We start from the raw sequence: 13,029 nt of genomic DNA, 5'->3' as shown, positions 1-13,029 counted from the left end.
GGATTCTGAAAGGTAGACAGTAGCACCCAGATTATAGAGGGAGGTCAAAACGATAAAACAGCTGGTATGGCATTATTTCAGGTGGAGAGTAAAGCTGATCTCTTTTACTCCCGTCTTAGTTGGAAGATAGAAAAGGCTTTGAGAACTAAACTGTAATTATTAAACCATTGCCCAGGTCCCAGACTATCCATGGTGCATATATGCAGGGCAGACCCAAAAAGTATAATAAAAGGCTTTGAAAATTTGTTATCGGAAACATTGCACACAGACGGTGATATTTCCAACCTGAATCTAACCAGGTTGTCTACTAAACACCCAAAACATCAACATTCTCCCTATCATTTTAACAAGACCCAGAGTTTCACAACTTAATATTCAGACAGCCAGGATATCCTCCAAAATTACTCAACGTACAAAGAACCAGAAAAGACCCACCAGTTCTCCTGGCAAAAGAACCAGTAGATGCTAAGTTCAAGATGACCTACTTGTTGGAATTATCAAAGACTTCATCTCCTATTATATGAGATGGGGGTATCTTTATCTGATAGAATATGAGATAAAGTTAAGCACTAGTGAACTGAAAGAGGTTCACAGCAGAGAAATATAAACTTTAAAAGTGCAACGTCTAGGGATGCTGGGTGGCTCAGTCGGGTAAGCATCTGCCTTGGCTCAGGTCATGATGCCAGAGTCCTGGGGTCAAGTCCCACATTGGGCTCCCTGCTCAGCAGGGAGCCTGCTTCTCCCTCTCCCCCCCCCCCCACTTGTGCTCTCTCTCTCTCAAATAAAATCTTAAAAAAGTACGTCTAAAAAAAATTCAGTAGATAGGTCAATAGCAGAATGAAGATGATAGGAAAGTGTCAGTTTGAAGATAGAAATTATCTACTCTGAAGAACAGAGAGAAGATTTTGAACAAAAGAACAATTTCAGGAATCTGTGGGACCATAATGAAAGATCAAACATCCATGTCATTGAAGTACCCAGAAGAAAAGGAGAGACTCCTACGTGAAAATACTTGAAGAAATAGCAGCTGAGAGCCTCCCAAATTTGGTACAAGATCTAGATTTAAAGATTCAGTGAGCCCTAAATAGGATAAAGGGAAAGAAAACTATGTTTTATATATAATTGAATTGCTGTAAAACTAAGCAGTCAAAGAATAGTGCCTTACATATAGAGAAACGCTGATTTGAAAGACAGTGGATTTCTCATCAGAATGGTACGGCCCAGAAGACAGTGGTTCATCATTCATATATCTAGTAAAAACATCTTTAAGGAATTAGGGTGAAAGAAGCTACCAGTTTCATTAGTGATTTTAAATGGACAGAGAAAGATTTAATAGGCATGAGCTTTATTTTTTTTCTTTTTAAGATTTATTATTTGACACAGAGAGCGAGCACAAGCGGGGGAGCAGCAGAGGGAGAGGGAGGAGAAGGATCCCCACAGAGCAGGGAGCCCAATAGTGGGGCTCGATCCCAGGACTCTGGGATCATGCTCTTAGCTGAAGATAGTCGCTCAACCAATTGAACCATCCAGGCACCCCGGCATGAGCTTTGTATTATCACAGTTCTAAAAGGATGACTTAAAGAGTGTATTTACATTTAAATATAAATGTTGCTTTACCTACCTGACTTCACTTTGAGTGATTTTAGACAACTAGTTCATATGTTTTGTTTTTAAAACCAATCTTGGGGCGCACCTGGGTGGCTCGGTCAGTAAAGTGTCCAACTCTTGATTTCGGCTCAGGTCATGGTCTCAGGGTCCTGAGATTGAGCCCAGCATCAGGCTCCACGCTCAGTGCAGAATCTGCTTGTTCCTGACCCTCCCTACTCCCCTTGCATGCATGCATGCTTTCTCTCAAATAAATAAAAGCTTAAAAAAAATAAAATCAATCTTGGGACTTAATCTGATATTCTATTACTAGGAAAACCGAAAGCGTCATGGCTCTAGTCGAAGTGTTGTAGATATGGATTTAGATGATACAGACGATGGTGATGATAATGCCCCTTTGTTTTACCAACCTGGAAAAAGAGGATTTTATACTCCAAGACCTGGCAAAAACACAGAAGCAAGGTTGAATTGTTTCAGAAACATTGGCAGGTAAAATAACGCTAATCTTATATTTGAATTTTTAAAAAAATTCAGTTTGAGAAAAAACATTAGTTTTTAAAATGTGTATGTTCTTCATACGGATTAGAAATGAGGCTGTAGAAAATTTCTCAAAATACTGTGTGTATATTATGTATGTATGTGTGGGGTTATATGTGTTTTAGAATTATTTTCAAATTTAAATATATTTCCCTGTTTTTATTTTTAGGATTCTTGGACTATGTCTGTTACAGAATGAACTATGTCCTATTACATTGAATAGACATGTAATTAAAGTGTTGCTTGGTAGGAAAGTAAGTGATTTTAATGAACCTAACTGCTTTTACAATTGCAAAAATTTCCTTTTATAGCCATTATAAATCATTTTCAAACATTTAATGACATGGGAAAAAAAATCTCAATACATGGAGGAGATAGCCTGGCAGAGTGGGTGACACTGGTGGGTTTGGGGGTGTCTCACAGACCTGGATCTCGATGCAGACAAATCCCCTCACACCTATGGCATATTTTCCCATTTGCAAAATGGTAAAACTGTAGTGCCTGGTAAGTGCTTAATAGATTTTAACTATTACTATTTGTTCAAACAGGTGGTAGTGGAAGTAGAAGTAGTATTTTATTGAAAAGAGTGTTGTTGGCTTCAAAAATATATGTAAGATGTACAGGAGGGAGAGGGGACAAAAGAATGTGAGAAAATACCACGTAGCATGCTTGATATTTATCTCTGGGTGATAGAATTAGCTTAATTTCTTTATGCGCTTTGATAGTCTGACTGCCTGCACATTCTTTTTATATGGGGGGGACCACATCCTTTAAAATTAATGTATAATACTAATTATGCAGCTTTTGATTTAAAACACAACTGTCAGTGTTCCTAAAGGTATTATAACGAAATTACTTGACACAAAACAATGAAATATTTTAGTCTTTTCCAGCAATGTATAATATATATGTGTGTGTACATATGTATGCATGTACACATATAATGATGTAAACTCTGACCCTCTTGAATTCTTAAAGTATTCCAGCTAAAATGTTCTTGTGCAAAGAAGAACTGGATTTAAAGCATAGCAACAGCTCAGAAATGTTGATGCATTGCCTTTTTAACAAGGTTTATGGGAAAGATGGAATCAAATAGACTCAAGTTTAACCCAATGATAGGATCTTGAATAAGTTACTGAATTTCTTCGAGCATCAGATTCATCATCTAGAATAATCTATATTTTATGATTATAATCAAGACTAAATAGGATGTATACTAAGGACCAGCTGCTCAGCATAATCACTGTTTAATAATTAGTGTAGGTTTTTGCAAATAAATTATTTTGGAACTTAAACTCCTCCACTTACTGGCTTTAAATTTTTTTCAAAATATATATTACACTTACTATATTTTGAAAGTTAAATAATTATCAGAGCCAAAGATTAACATTTTACCTCTTCAGATCAATTATATTTAGTGGGATATTATTCTTTATATCTTCAAATTAGATAAAATTCAGTAAAGATGTCTCATATGATTACTTTCTTAGGTCAATTGGCATGATTTTGCTTTTTTTGACCCTGTGATGTATGAGAGTTTACGGCAACTTATCCTCGCTTCTCAGAGTTCAGATGCTGATGCTGTTTTCTCTGCAATGGATTTGGCATTTGCAATTGACTTGTGTAAAGAAGAGGGTGGAGGACAGGTAAAGCAAATATGTAATTTTCTGGTTCTGGCAAGAGAATTTGGTTAGTCTGTTTTGCTTATCTTATATAGAAATAATTTAGATGGGGAAAGAACAAGAGACACAAACATACAGAGAAAAAACAGTAGATATCTGGACAGGCACAGAGAGAGAGAGATGGAGAGTTAATTTCAGATACAGAATTCTCTTTAATTTTTTTTAATTTTAGAGACAGTGGGGGTTGGGCAGAGGGAGAGGGAGAGAGAAACTCTAAGTAGACTCTGTGCACTTAGCGCAGAGCCCTACACACGGCTCGATCTCACTACCCTGAGATCATGACCTGAGCTGAAACCAAAAGTTGGACGCGTAACCAACTGCACCACCCAGAGGCCCCCAGAATTGTCTTTGGATTTTAGAATTTTAGGAAATTGTTTTATGAACTGTGGACTTACTACTGCTTTGACAAAATTGCTTTTAAATTGCAAGGCTAAATTTTTTTACAGGTTGAACTTATTCCTAATGGTGTAAATATACCAGTGACTCCCCAGAACGTGTATGAGTATGTGCGGAAGTACGCAGAACACAGAATGTTGGTAGTTGCGGAGCAGCCATTACACGTGAGTACTTTTTCAAAAGTGTTCTTTGATCTTTTTTTTTTTTTTAAAGATTTTATTTATTTATTAGAGAGAGAATGAGAGACAGCACGAGAGGGAAGAGGGTCAGAGGGAGAAGCAGACCCCCTGCTGAGCAGGGAGCCCGATGCGGGACTCGATCCCAGGACTCCAGGATCATGACCTGAGCCGAAGGCAGTCCCCCAACCAACTGAGCCACCCAGGCGCCCAGTGTTCTTTGATCTGATGAGGCTCTTTGTATCTTCCTGTGTGGTAAACTAGTTCAGAGTATATTCAGCTTGCCTATCAAAGGTTAAAACTTTTAAACCAAATTAAATTATGTACAGTGTAAATTATACCTGACTCCAGTCCAAGCGCTCTCTTTTCAGTAAAACTATGTGGAAAAACTATGTAATCATCAAAAAGTCAATTTGGTGAGTAAAAGTTTGGAAAGGATTCTTGTGGAACTGAAATGACTACTGTTTTGGGGTCCTACTACCACCCACGTCTAGGTGACGGACCAGAAGGGACTCCAAGGCAATTATAGTCATGGTTTATTATAGCAAAAGGACTCACAGCAAGGGAGAAATTTCTCAGTAAGCTTCTAGATTTCAGATTTGTGGGGTTTTTTTGTCATTATGATACCTTTCATAGGATGTGACAGGATAGCATGTTTGACACATTGAAGCATTTTTATTTAATGACTAGCCTGTTAACATAAAGTATGTTCAGTTAAATCCTGCTGTATAACAATACTATTTCACTTCCGAACCTGTAGCCTATTCATGATGCCTTCCCCACCGACCCCCGCCTCTTTTGAATCTATTCAATTCAAAATACAGAACTTAATTTCTTTCTTTCTGGTTTAAAATGAGAACTAGTATTCTTAGTCTGCTAAAATTAGATACTGGGCTTTAACAATAATGCTACATGGAAAATAAAGTACTGAGACTAATAAAAAGGTAATTTTTAAAATATTCTGTAGGCAATGAGGAAAGGTCTACTGGATGTGCTTCCAAAAAATTCATTAGAGGATTTAACAGCAGAAGATTTTAGGCTTTTGGTAAATGGCTGTGGTGAAGTTAATGTGCAGATGTTGATCAGTTTCACCTCTTTCAATGATGAATCAGGTATGAAATTTTTTGAATGTTTATGGAATAAACTAGATAGATACATTTACGGGGCTTAGAAATGCTGTGTTACCCAGGTGTTTAAAAAGTTTTTTGTCTACATTTTTAAGATATGATTGAACTATGATGGCTTAGCATTAGGTTATTCTTAATTCTTTAATTTTTCTAGGTTTTAAAGAATACATGGTTTAGTATAAATACAAGTAAAAATTCTTCGTGGTGAGCAACTACATAAAAGGATTTTTATATACTAAGAAAAAATAATCCATGTGACAATTCTGTTGGCCTTTCCCAATTCGTTTCTCTTAAGACTCTCTAATTGAAGAATTTATATGGTGTTTGCTTTGTAGAACTGGACCCAAAGCTCACTTACAAAGGTGTAACAACACACAAACACATGGAGAATCTAGAAAGAATAACAAGAGGTAGTGACAGTCCTCCTAGAATAACATATACCTTCAGGGCCTGATTTGCAGCAACTCTGTTTTCAAAGTCCCCTAAGCCTAAGAATAGGGTTTTTGCTGTGGCTGTGTAATAGAACACTGGAAGCGCCAAGAAATGAGTCCACGTGTAGTTCAAAATTACTGTGTACATGCAGGTACCATTTTTTCCCCCTTTTTCACATTTTGCAAACAGCTATTTGGATAAATTTTCTTGGTTTTTTTTCTTTGTGCTTGGCAACATATAGATTCATTGTATAATAGTTTTCAATACTTGTGAGATAAGAATTTGTCTCATTTACAAACCAAAAACCTAAGAGGAGTTTGGAGGAAAATAAATACCTAAAGCCCCTCCAAATATGATCCTCAGATAAGCAGCATCAGCATCATCTAAAAGTTGTTTAGGAATGCAGAATCTCTGTTCCTTTTCTCCCTCCCCTCAGACCTAGTAAATGAGAATCTGCATTTTAAAAAGATCCCCAAGTGATTTGTAAACTCAGTAAAATTTGTGAAGCACTGGTTTAAGTTCATGAGAAGAATCATGAATTATAGATGGCATTAGTCATGTGATTATCATTTTTGAGGCTGGTGGTTCATTTTTCTTGGTCATCTTAAGTCAGGATTGACTAATGAACTATATAGGTTTTACATTATGCAAATGGTCCTAATTTCCTATATTAGGAATTAGACCTCTGATCCTAAAATTTCAATTTTAATCTATTTTTATAAGAAGCAGTATTTTAAAATAACAACTAATATAGTATACTGGATTTATATACTTCATTCTTAGGAGAAAATGCTGAGAAGCTCTTGCAGTTCAAGCGTTGGTTCTGGTCAATAGTAGAGAAGATGAGCATGACAGAACGACAAGACCTTGTAAGTTAAAAATTTCACGAAATTTGTAGAAGATATGAAATTTTTAAATACTGTGTATGATAGCCTTTTAAGTTTGTAAACAATGGTTGGTCATTTTAATTTTGGTTAAGGAAATTATAGAAAGGTCAGAAATATAAGGCAGTTTTAGTTTTTCTACTCTGGAACTGAAAACCTGAAGTATTAATAAAGCCTGTAAGAGTAAAATGCATTTAGCTATTGATATGCTGTCCTTAGTCCCAGAAGATAATACCAGTTAATTGAGACGGGTTTCTTTTTCCCTATAGTGCTTAAATATGCTGGCTGCTCCTTTTATATATCCTTAATCCTTTTGACCAGTGGCAAGTCTTGGCAAGATTTTTGAATAGTATCTTGATTGCTCTCTGTATACTAGGAATAGAATAGCTTGTGATATGTGGGTATCAAGTCTATGATTTTAATCTAACCTACTTATTAGAATCATAAACTAGATAATATAAACTTTAGTCATAGTGAAAAGCCTACCAAGTCAGTGGAATCTATGTCCAGCCTTGAGTATATAACCAAATTAACCAAATCAACCTGTCCATTAATCTTGAAAGGCAGTCTTCACCAGACTTTGTTTTAGAAATTTGAGGGACATTCCTTACGTGGAAAATCCTAGAGATCCTTTTTACTCATATTCCTCCTGTCGAGCCCACCTTAGTTCTCAGTAACTAAAACCAGACTACTTGTGGAATATATAAAAATGATCCAATTTCTAGAAATATCCTCCAATTTTGAGAGGGAAAATGGTTAGTTGTGTGGAAAGCAGTTTCCCCTTTACCTTCAGTTGAGTCAGTAACTTATTTTTGGGAGGGGGTTCTGCATTTAGGACTCAATTTTTACATGGTTCCAGGAGCCTTCCAATATTTCTTTCTGCACTACAATGAGACAGGTTTTTCGGTAGTCCTAGCTGTCAGTTGATTCTATTCTTGGTTTTAGCCACTCTGGGAATTTCTACTTAGGTTGTTCCCTAGGTAGATTCCAGGAATTTTGCTTGGTTCCGTGTAATTCAGCTTTCCCGATCTTGTGGATCCTAAAGTCTCTGCCAGTGCTAATACCATATCTGTCCTTTTTGGTTTCATTGTTAGGGTTCTACCACCTATATAGTCCGTTTTTTGATTCAGGTACCTTGTTTCTTTAAGAAAGGGGCCATATCAGTTCTGTAAGACATACCAGAAACAGAAATGATTGGCTATCGGGTATAAATTCTAAGGTGTTTAATGGACTATTTTTTTATCCCCTAATGTTCTGTTTCTAAACCAATAAATCTTCAGTTCTCACAGACCACTTAAATTTCACTGCAGTTTCTGCCTTCTACTGGAAGATAAATTTGCTAACTATTCAGTTTTTAAAATGAAAGAAAGAAGATCTCCCTTTGTAAAGGGCCTCAGAATTTCCTATAAAACGCTTTAATTTGTGAGTGTCACTCCTCTATTTGTAGGGCTTAAGCAGTATATCAAGGGGTCTTTTCCCTCTCCTCTTTTGGGAAGAATGCTTCACAGTTGTTGGTTTTATCCTGATGCGTCTGAGAAGAGCTGAAGAACATAACAGACTATTCAGAGCAAACTGTTCTCCCTTGAATTATTAGTCCTGCAAATTATAGGGTATTTTGTGCTACTGGGTAAGACTACATAGTTTATTCCCCTCTTAGTCACAGTTCACTAGGAAAAGTTCTGAAAAGTCTTGTAGTATATTTCTCTTCTTCCAGCTTTTGGGATGTCCAGCAATGGTAGCTATCTACCCTGGCTAACCATATCCATCTTTGGAGAAACACTTTTAAGTTTGTTCTTTACTTGTAAAATGAGTGGATTGGACCAGCTTTATCTCTAGAGCATCTTTTATAAAGTTCTTTGAAGAGACACTTAACAGGGATTCTTTTTCTGCCCCCTTGTGTAGAAGTTAGAGGAGATTTCTCATAAAATCATTTTTCAGGAAAGCAGATTACAGTTGACCCCTGAACGGTGTGGGAGTTAAGGGAGCCAACCCACTATGCAGTTGAAAATCTGAGTATGACTTCAAAACTTTACGGATAGCCTGCTATTGACCAGAAGCCTACCAATAACAGTTCATTACACATATTTTGTATGGTATTATATAACTGTATTCTTAAAGTAAGCTAAAGAAAATGTTAAAATCATAAGGAGAATACATTTATAGTACTGTATGTAGTATATTTATAAAACAAATTTGCATGTGGTGGAGTGTGCAACTCTTGATCTTGGGATTTTGAATTTGAGCCCCACATTGGGTGTAGAGATTACTTAAAAAAAAAAAAAAAAAGAAAATCCACATGTAACTGGACTCATGTAGTTCAAACCCATGTTGTTCAAGGGTCACCTGTAGTTCATTTAGGTTTTCTAGTCACTCTGGAATAGTGGATATATTTGTCTTTTTTAGTTGTGCATTTTGGAATGCATTAGGTTTAAAAAGCCTTACCTTTAAGAAATAGGAACTGGGCGCTGTAAGAATGTAATGTATGTATATATGTACAGATCAATGAGGAATGAGACAAAGTACAGAAGTTAACATTTATTTACACGATGTCACACACAATAGATGTGTAGTGAAATTCAGTGTTAATATGGCTTATTGCATGGATTTTTTGTACGTAGATACTCCCCAACACTTTATTCATGTTATCACAATATAGCACTGAAACTACTGGATTATTTTGCGGGTTAGATAAAATGCAAAACAACTTTTTTGGAGACCTTGTGCCCTATTTCCACTAAAAAAGACTTTAAAAGCCACTGGAGAGGCCCACAGAGAAACTGAGGACCTTGAAATAGTCACTTTTCTACATACCTGACCCTTTTTTCTTTTCTGACCCTGAACCTTTTCAGTACAAGAAATAAATTTAAAACCCAGTTCAAAATAATATCCCTCTGTAGGTTTTACCATAAGAATGGGGTTCTCTGTATATATCGCCAGAATTAACGTTAATCTGTTAAAAGCCAAAATTGTAATTATTATATTCCTGTTTAGGTTTACTTTTGGACATCAAGCCCATCTTTACCAGCAAGTGAAGAAGGATTCCAGCCTATGCCCTCAATCACAATAAGACCACCAGATGACCAACATCTTCCTACTGCAAACACTTGTATTTCTCGACTTTACGTCCCACTCTATTCCTCTAAACAGATTCTCAAACAGAAGTTGCTACTCGCCATTAAGACCAAGAATTTTGGTTTTGTGTAGAGTATAAAAAGTGTGTATTGCTGTGTAATATTACTAGCTAATTTTGTAGATTTTTTTCCATTTGTCTATAAAAGTTTATGGAAGTTAATGCTGTCACACCCCCTGGTGGTACCTTAAAGAGATTAAATGCAAACATTCCTTGCTGAGTTTGTAGCTTCAAGGCCTGAGGAGCACTAGCAACATTTGACTAATGGTTTGCTAGTCGACAACTTCTGGGTCTAACCCCAGCCAAAGATGACAGCAGAACAACATAATTTACACTGTGATTTATCTTTTTGCTGAGGGGAAAAATGTAAAATGTTCTGAAAATTCACTGCTGCCTTTGTGGAAAGTGTTTCAGCAAAGGTTCTTGTATAGAGGGAATAGGGAATTTCAAAATAAAAAATTAAGTATGTTCTGTGTTTTCATTTTAACTTTTTTTATGGTGTTTGTTTAATTTGTGGTTGGCTGCAATTGTGTATCATGTATATGGAACTTGTAAAAAGTTCTGGACATTCAGATCTTAGAGATGAAATCACTTTTACCTATGAAAACCACTTTTATTGCGGTTTATTTTAGCTGCATTGAGCTCTAGGATATTAAATGATATCACTAATATTTTGCATGTAATTTGTTCATTTGAGTAAGGGCACTTTTTTGTACATATGATGGGGCCAATGCACAGTACTTTATCACAATCAACTTTTTTTTCTTTGTATCCCTATTTCAATGAGCAGTCAGTCAGGAGGTTACTGCACTTCAGTTCTAATTAGACATTTGTACTAAGGTATTTCAGTTATGTAAACTCAGCCTGGGCACTTTCTGATAACTGTAAAATGTTTTATAAGATCATGATTATTGAAGATACATTTTGGAAAATTTTAAATGTTCGTGAGCAGCTTAACTACTTTTGTATCTAGCCTTTTTTAAGTATCTTGTTACATTTACTTTTTTAAATAAAGAAATTACAGAAGAAATGTCAAGTAATATTGAAGAAACAATAGTTTTTATTTATGTAGTTGTACATTTTTAAACTAAGGGTAATACACCAACATGGTTATGTGCATAAAAATTTTTGATTTAAAGAACTGAAAGTTTATATACACATGGACTATAAGAAAGAAGAAAATCAATCCACATTTTACAGTTAGCAGAGAATCCTGAATGGCACTGGCCAGGCCACCTTTTCTTTTTACAAATGAGGGAAGTGAAGTGTGACCCTTACTTGGCATAGGAAGTTAATTCACTTATACTTAGTAACTAAGTGACAGGTTCTTTTTTGATGACCCATTAATTATGTAGCCTAGGACCAATATCTCTAAATTCTTGTGGTTTTAGTAGCTTTATTCAATGGCATAAGGAACAGTGTTTTCTCACTAAGTCTTCAAAAAGTGACTTAAACTAGTCACTTTACATATTGAAAATGAGAGAAATTCTCTGAAATCTCTACCTTTCAATTCCTTTAAGAGGACTCCTGGCCTTTGGGATATTTTTCATATTCAAAGGCGCTATGCTTTTATTATATAACTTCCTGCAGAAGACTGAACCATGTGATATTCTCAGCCCTGCTGACACAATAAATATTAAAAACTAAAATGATAGTAGTGAAACTCATTGTATTACTTAAAAGTTACACAACATGCTGTATTAGATTTGTGTAAATTAACCAAAGGTTATTTTACAAAGTGAGATACTGGTTTTTATGTCTAAATGCTATTTCTGAATAAATGAAATAGTAGTTAGATTAAGAGCTAATTATCATCAATGTGTCTGGAAGAGATAAAATTTATATATCACCTTAACTTCTGTATGCACATGATGGGATTGATAAAATATTAAATGAAAACAAACTAGATATGATTAGGACATCTGAAACCCTAATTGTGAACTTATTTTTAATAGTTACTGAAAGAATGAAAATATTTAAAATAATGCACAATGTCTTAAGTCTTCCTAAATCAAGATTTTGGTTAAAATGCTTTTAGGACTATTAAAAGCAGAGTGAGTTTTTTTTTTTTTTTTTTTAAGTAAAGCATAAAATGGTTCTAAATGGAAAATAAAGTCATGTAAAATAAAGTTCTCTTTTGGTCTTGTTTAGTGATTAAATCTAATAGAATTGAAAACAAATTTAGGAAGAGAAGACCAAGAATGAACTTTACTGAGGGGTTTTCAAAGTTTTGCTACTTTTACCCTTCCCCCCTACCTAAACCATCTGTATCTTGACTATCCAGTATAATAATAGCTTACTGAGACAGACTTGAGGTTTTTAATAGTATATCACTATTTAATACTTGCCCCTGAATATTTCTCTTCTAAAGATGATTATTTCTGTTTAACAGTAGCCAGTGATTTCTAGGTCTGAACTCAAACCAGATCTTCCCTTGAGGTAGTAGTTCTTATGCTACTCTATGCATAAGATTCCCTGGTAGAGCTTGTTAGTGCACATTTCCTAATCTTTGCCCATTCTTTCAATCACATTCTGATTCAGTAAGTCTTCATTGGAGTACGGAAATCTTTATTCTTAAAACAGCATCCCAGGTGATTCTGAAACAATGCCCAAAGAACATTCTTCTTCTTGAATGTAAATCCCCCTGTTGTCCTTAGAGCCAAACTTTTCCTACCTAAAGCCTATGGAAAAATATTTATGTCAATCATCTAGTCCTGGATTAGGTTCTTTCTCCTAATAAAGGACTTACTGGAAGTGTCTTCAATAGGCTGGTTGAAAATATTTTCAGTGTTTACATTAACCTAAGCAGGTAAGGCATGGACGGAGATTAATTCTTCTCTAAACATCATCTGACTAATGTAGAGATGTATTTAAAATGTGACTTGTTTATTCATCTCAAGATACTTTATAAGCAAATTATCTTGTTATCTCTCTTCAAATTAAAAAAAACTGCATTGCTATGACTGTGCAACATGAAGTTTCTCTTAATTACTAACTTTTAGTCAGTACTTACTACGTGCCAGGCACTTTGTCAAGTGCTTTACAATATAGTCTCCTTTT

General features: G+C 35.4%; 1 protein-coding gene across 1 annotated transcript in view; it reads left to right on the top strand.

Moving 5' to 3' along the window:
* The window catches only part of UBR5 (ubiquitin protein ligase E3 component n-recognin 5), a 137,372-nt gene extending 126,363 nt beyond the window's left edge, over positions 1-11,009 (top strand). Inside the window, exons 53-59 of the mRNA XM_032415892.1 lie at positions 1,919-2,094; positions 2,312-2,396; positions 3,633-3,788; positions 4,271-4,384; positions 5,364-5,508; positions 6,739-6,824; positions 9,831-11,009. Coding sequence (XP_032271783.1) covers positions 1,919-2,094; positions 2,312-2,396; positions 3,633-3,788; positions 4,271-4,384; positions 5,364-5,508; positions 6,739-6,824; positions 9,831-10,043 — 975 coding nt within the window. The 3' untranslated portion in view covers positions 10,044-11,009. The remainder of the gene's footprint in view (positions 1-1,918; positions 2,095-2,311; positions 2,397-3,632; positions 3,789-4,270; positions 4,385-5,363; positions 5,509-6,738; positions 6,825-9,830) is intronic.
* The last annotated feature ends 2,020 nt before the right edge of the window (positions 11,010-13,029 follow it).

The sequence above is a fragment of the Phoca vitulina genome, unplaced genomic scaffold, assembly GCF_004348235.1.
Source record: "Phoca vitulina isolate PV1807 unplaced genomic scaffold, GSC_HSeal_1.0 scaffold18, whole genome shotgun sequence".
NCBI lineage: Eukaryota > Metazoa > Chordata > Mammalia > Carnivora > Phocidae > Phoca > Phoca vitulina.
The sequence above is the reverse complement of the archived record's forward strand: the minus strand, read 5'-3'. Positions and strand labels throughout refer to the sequence as shown.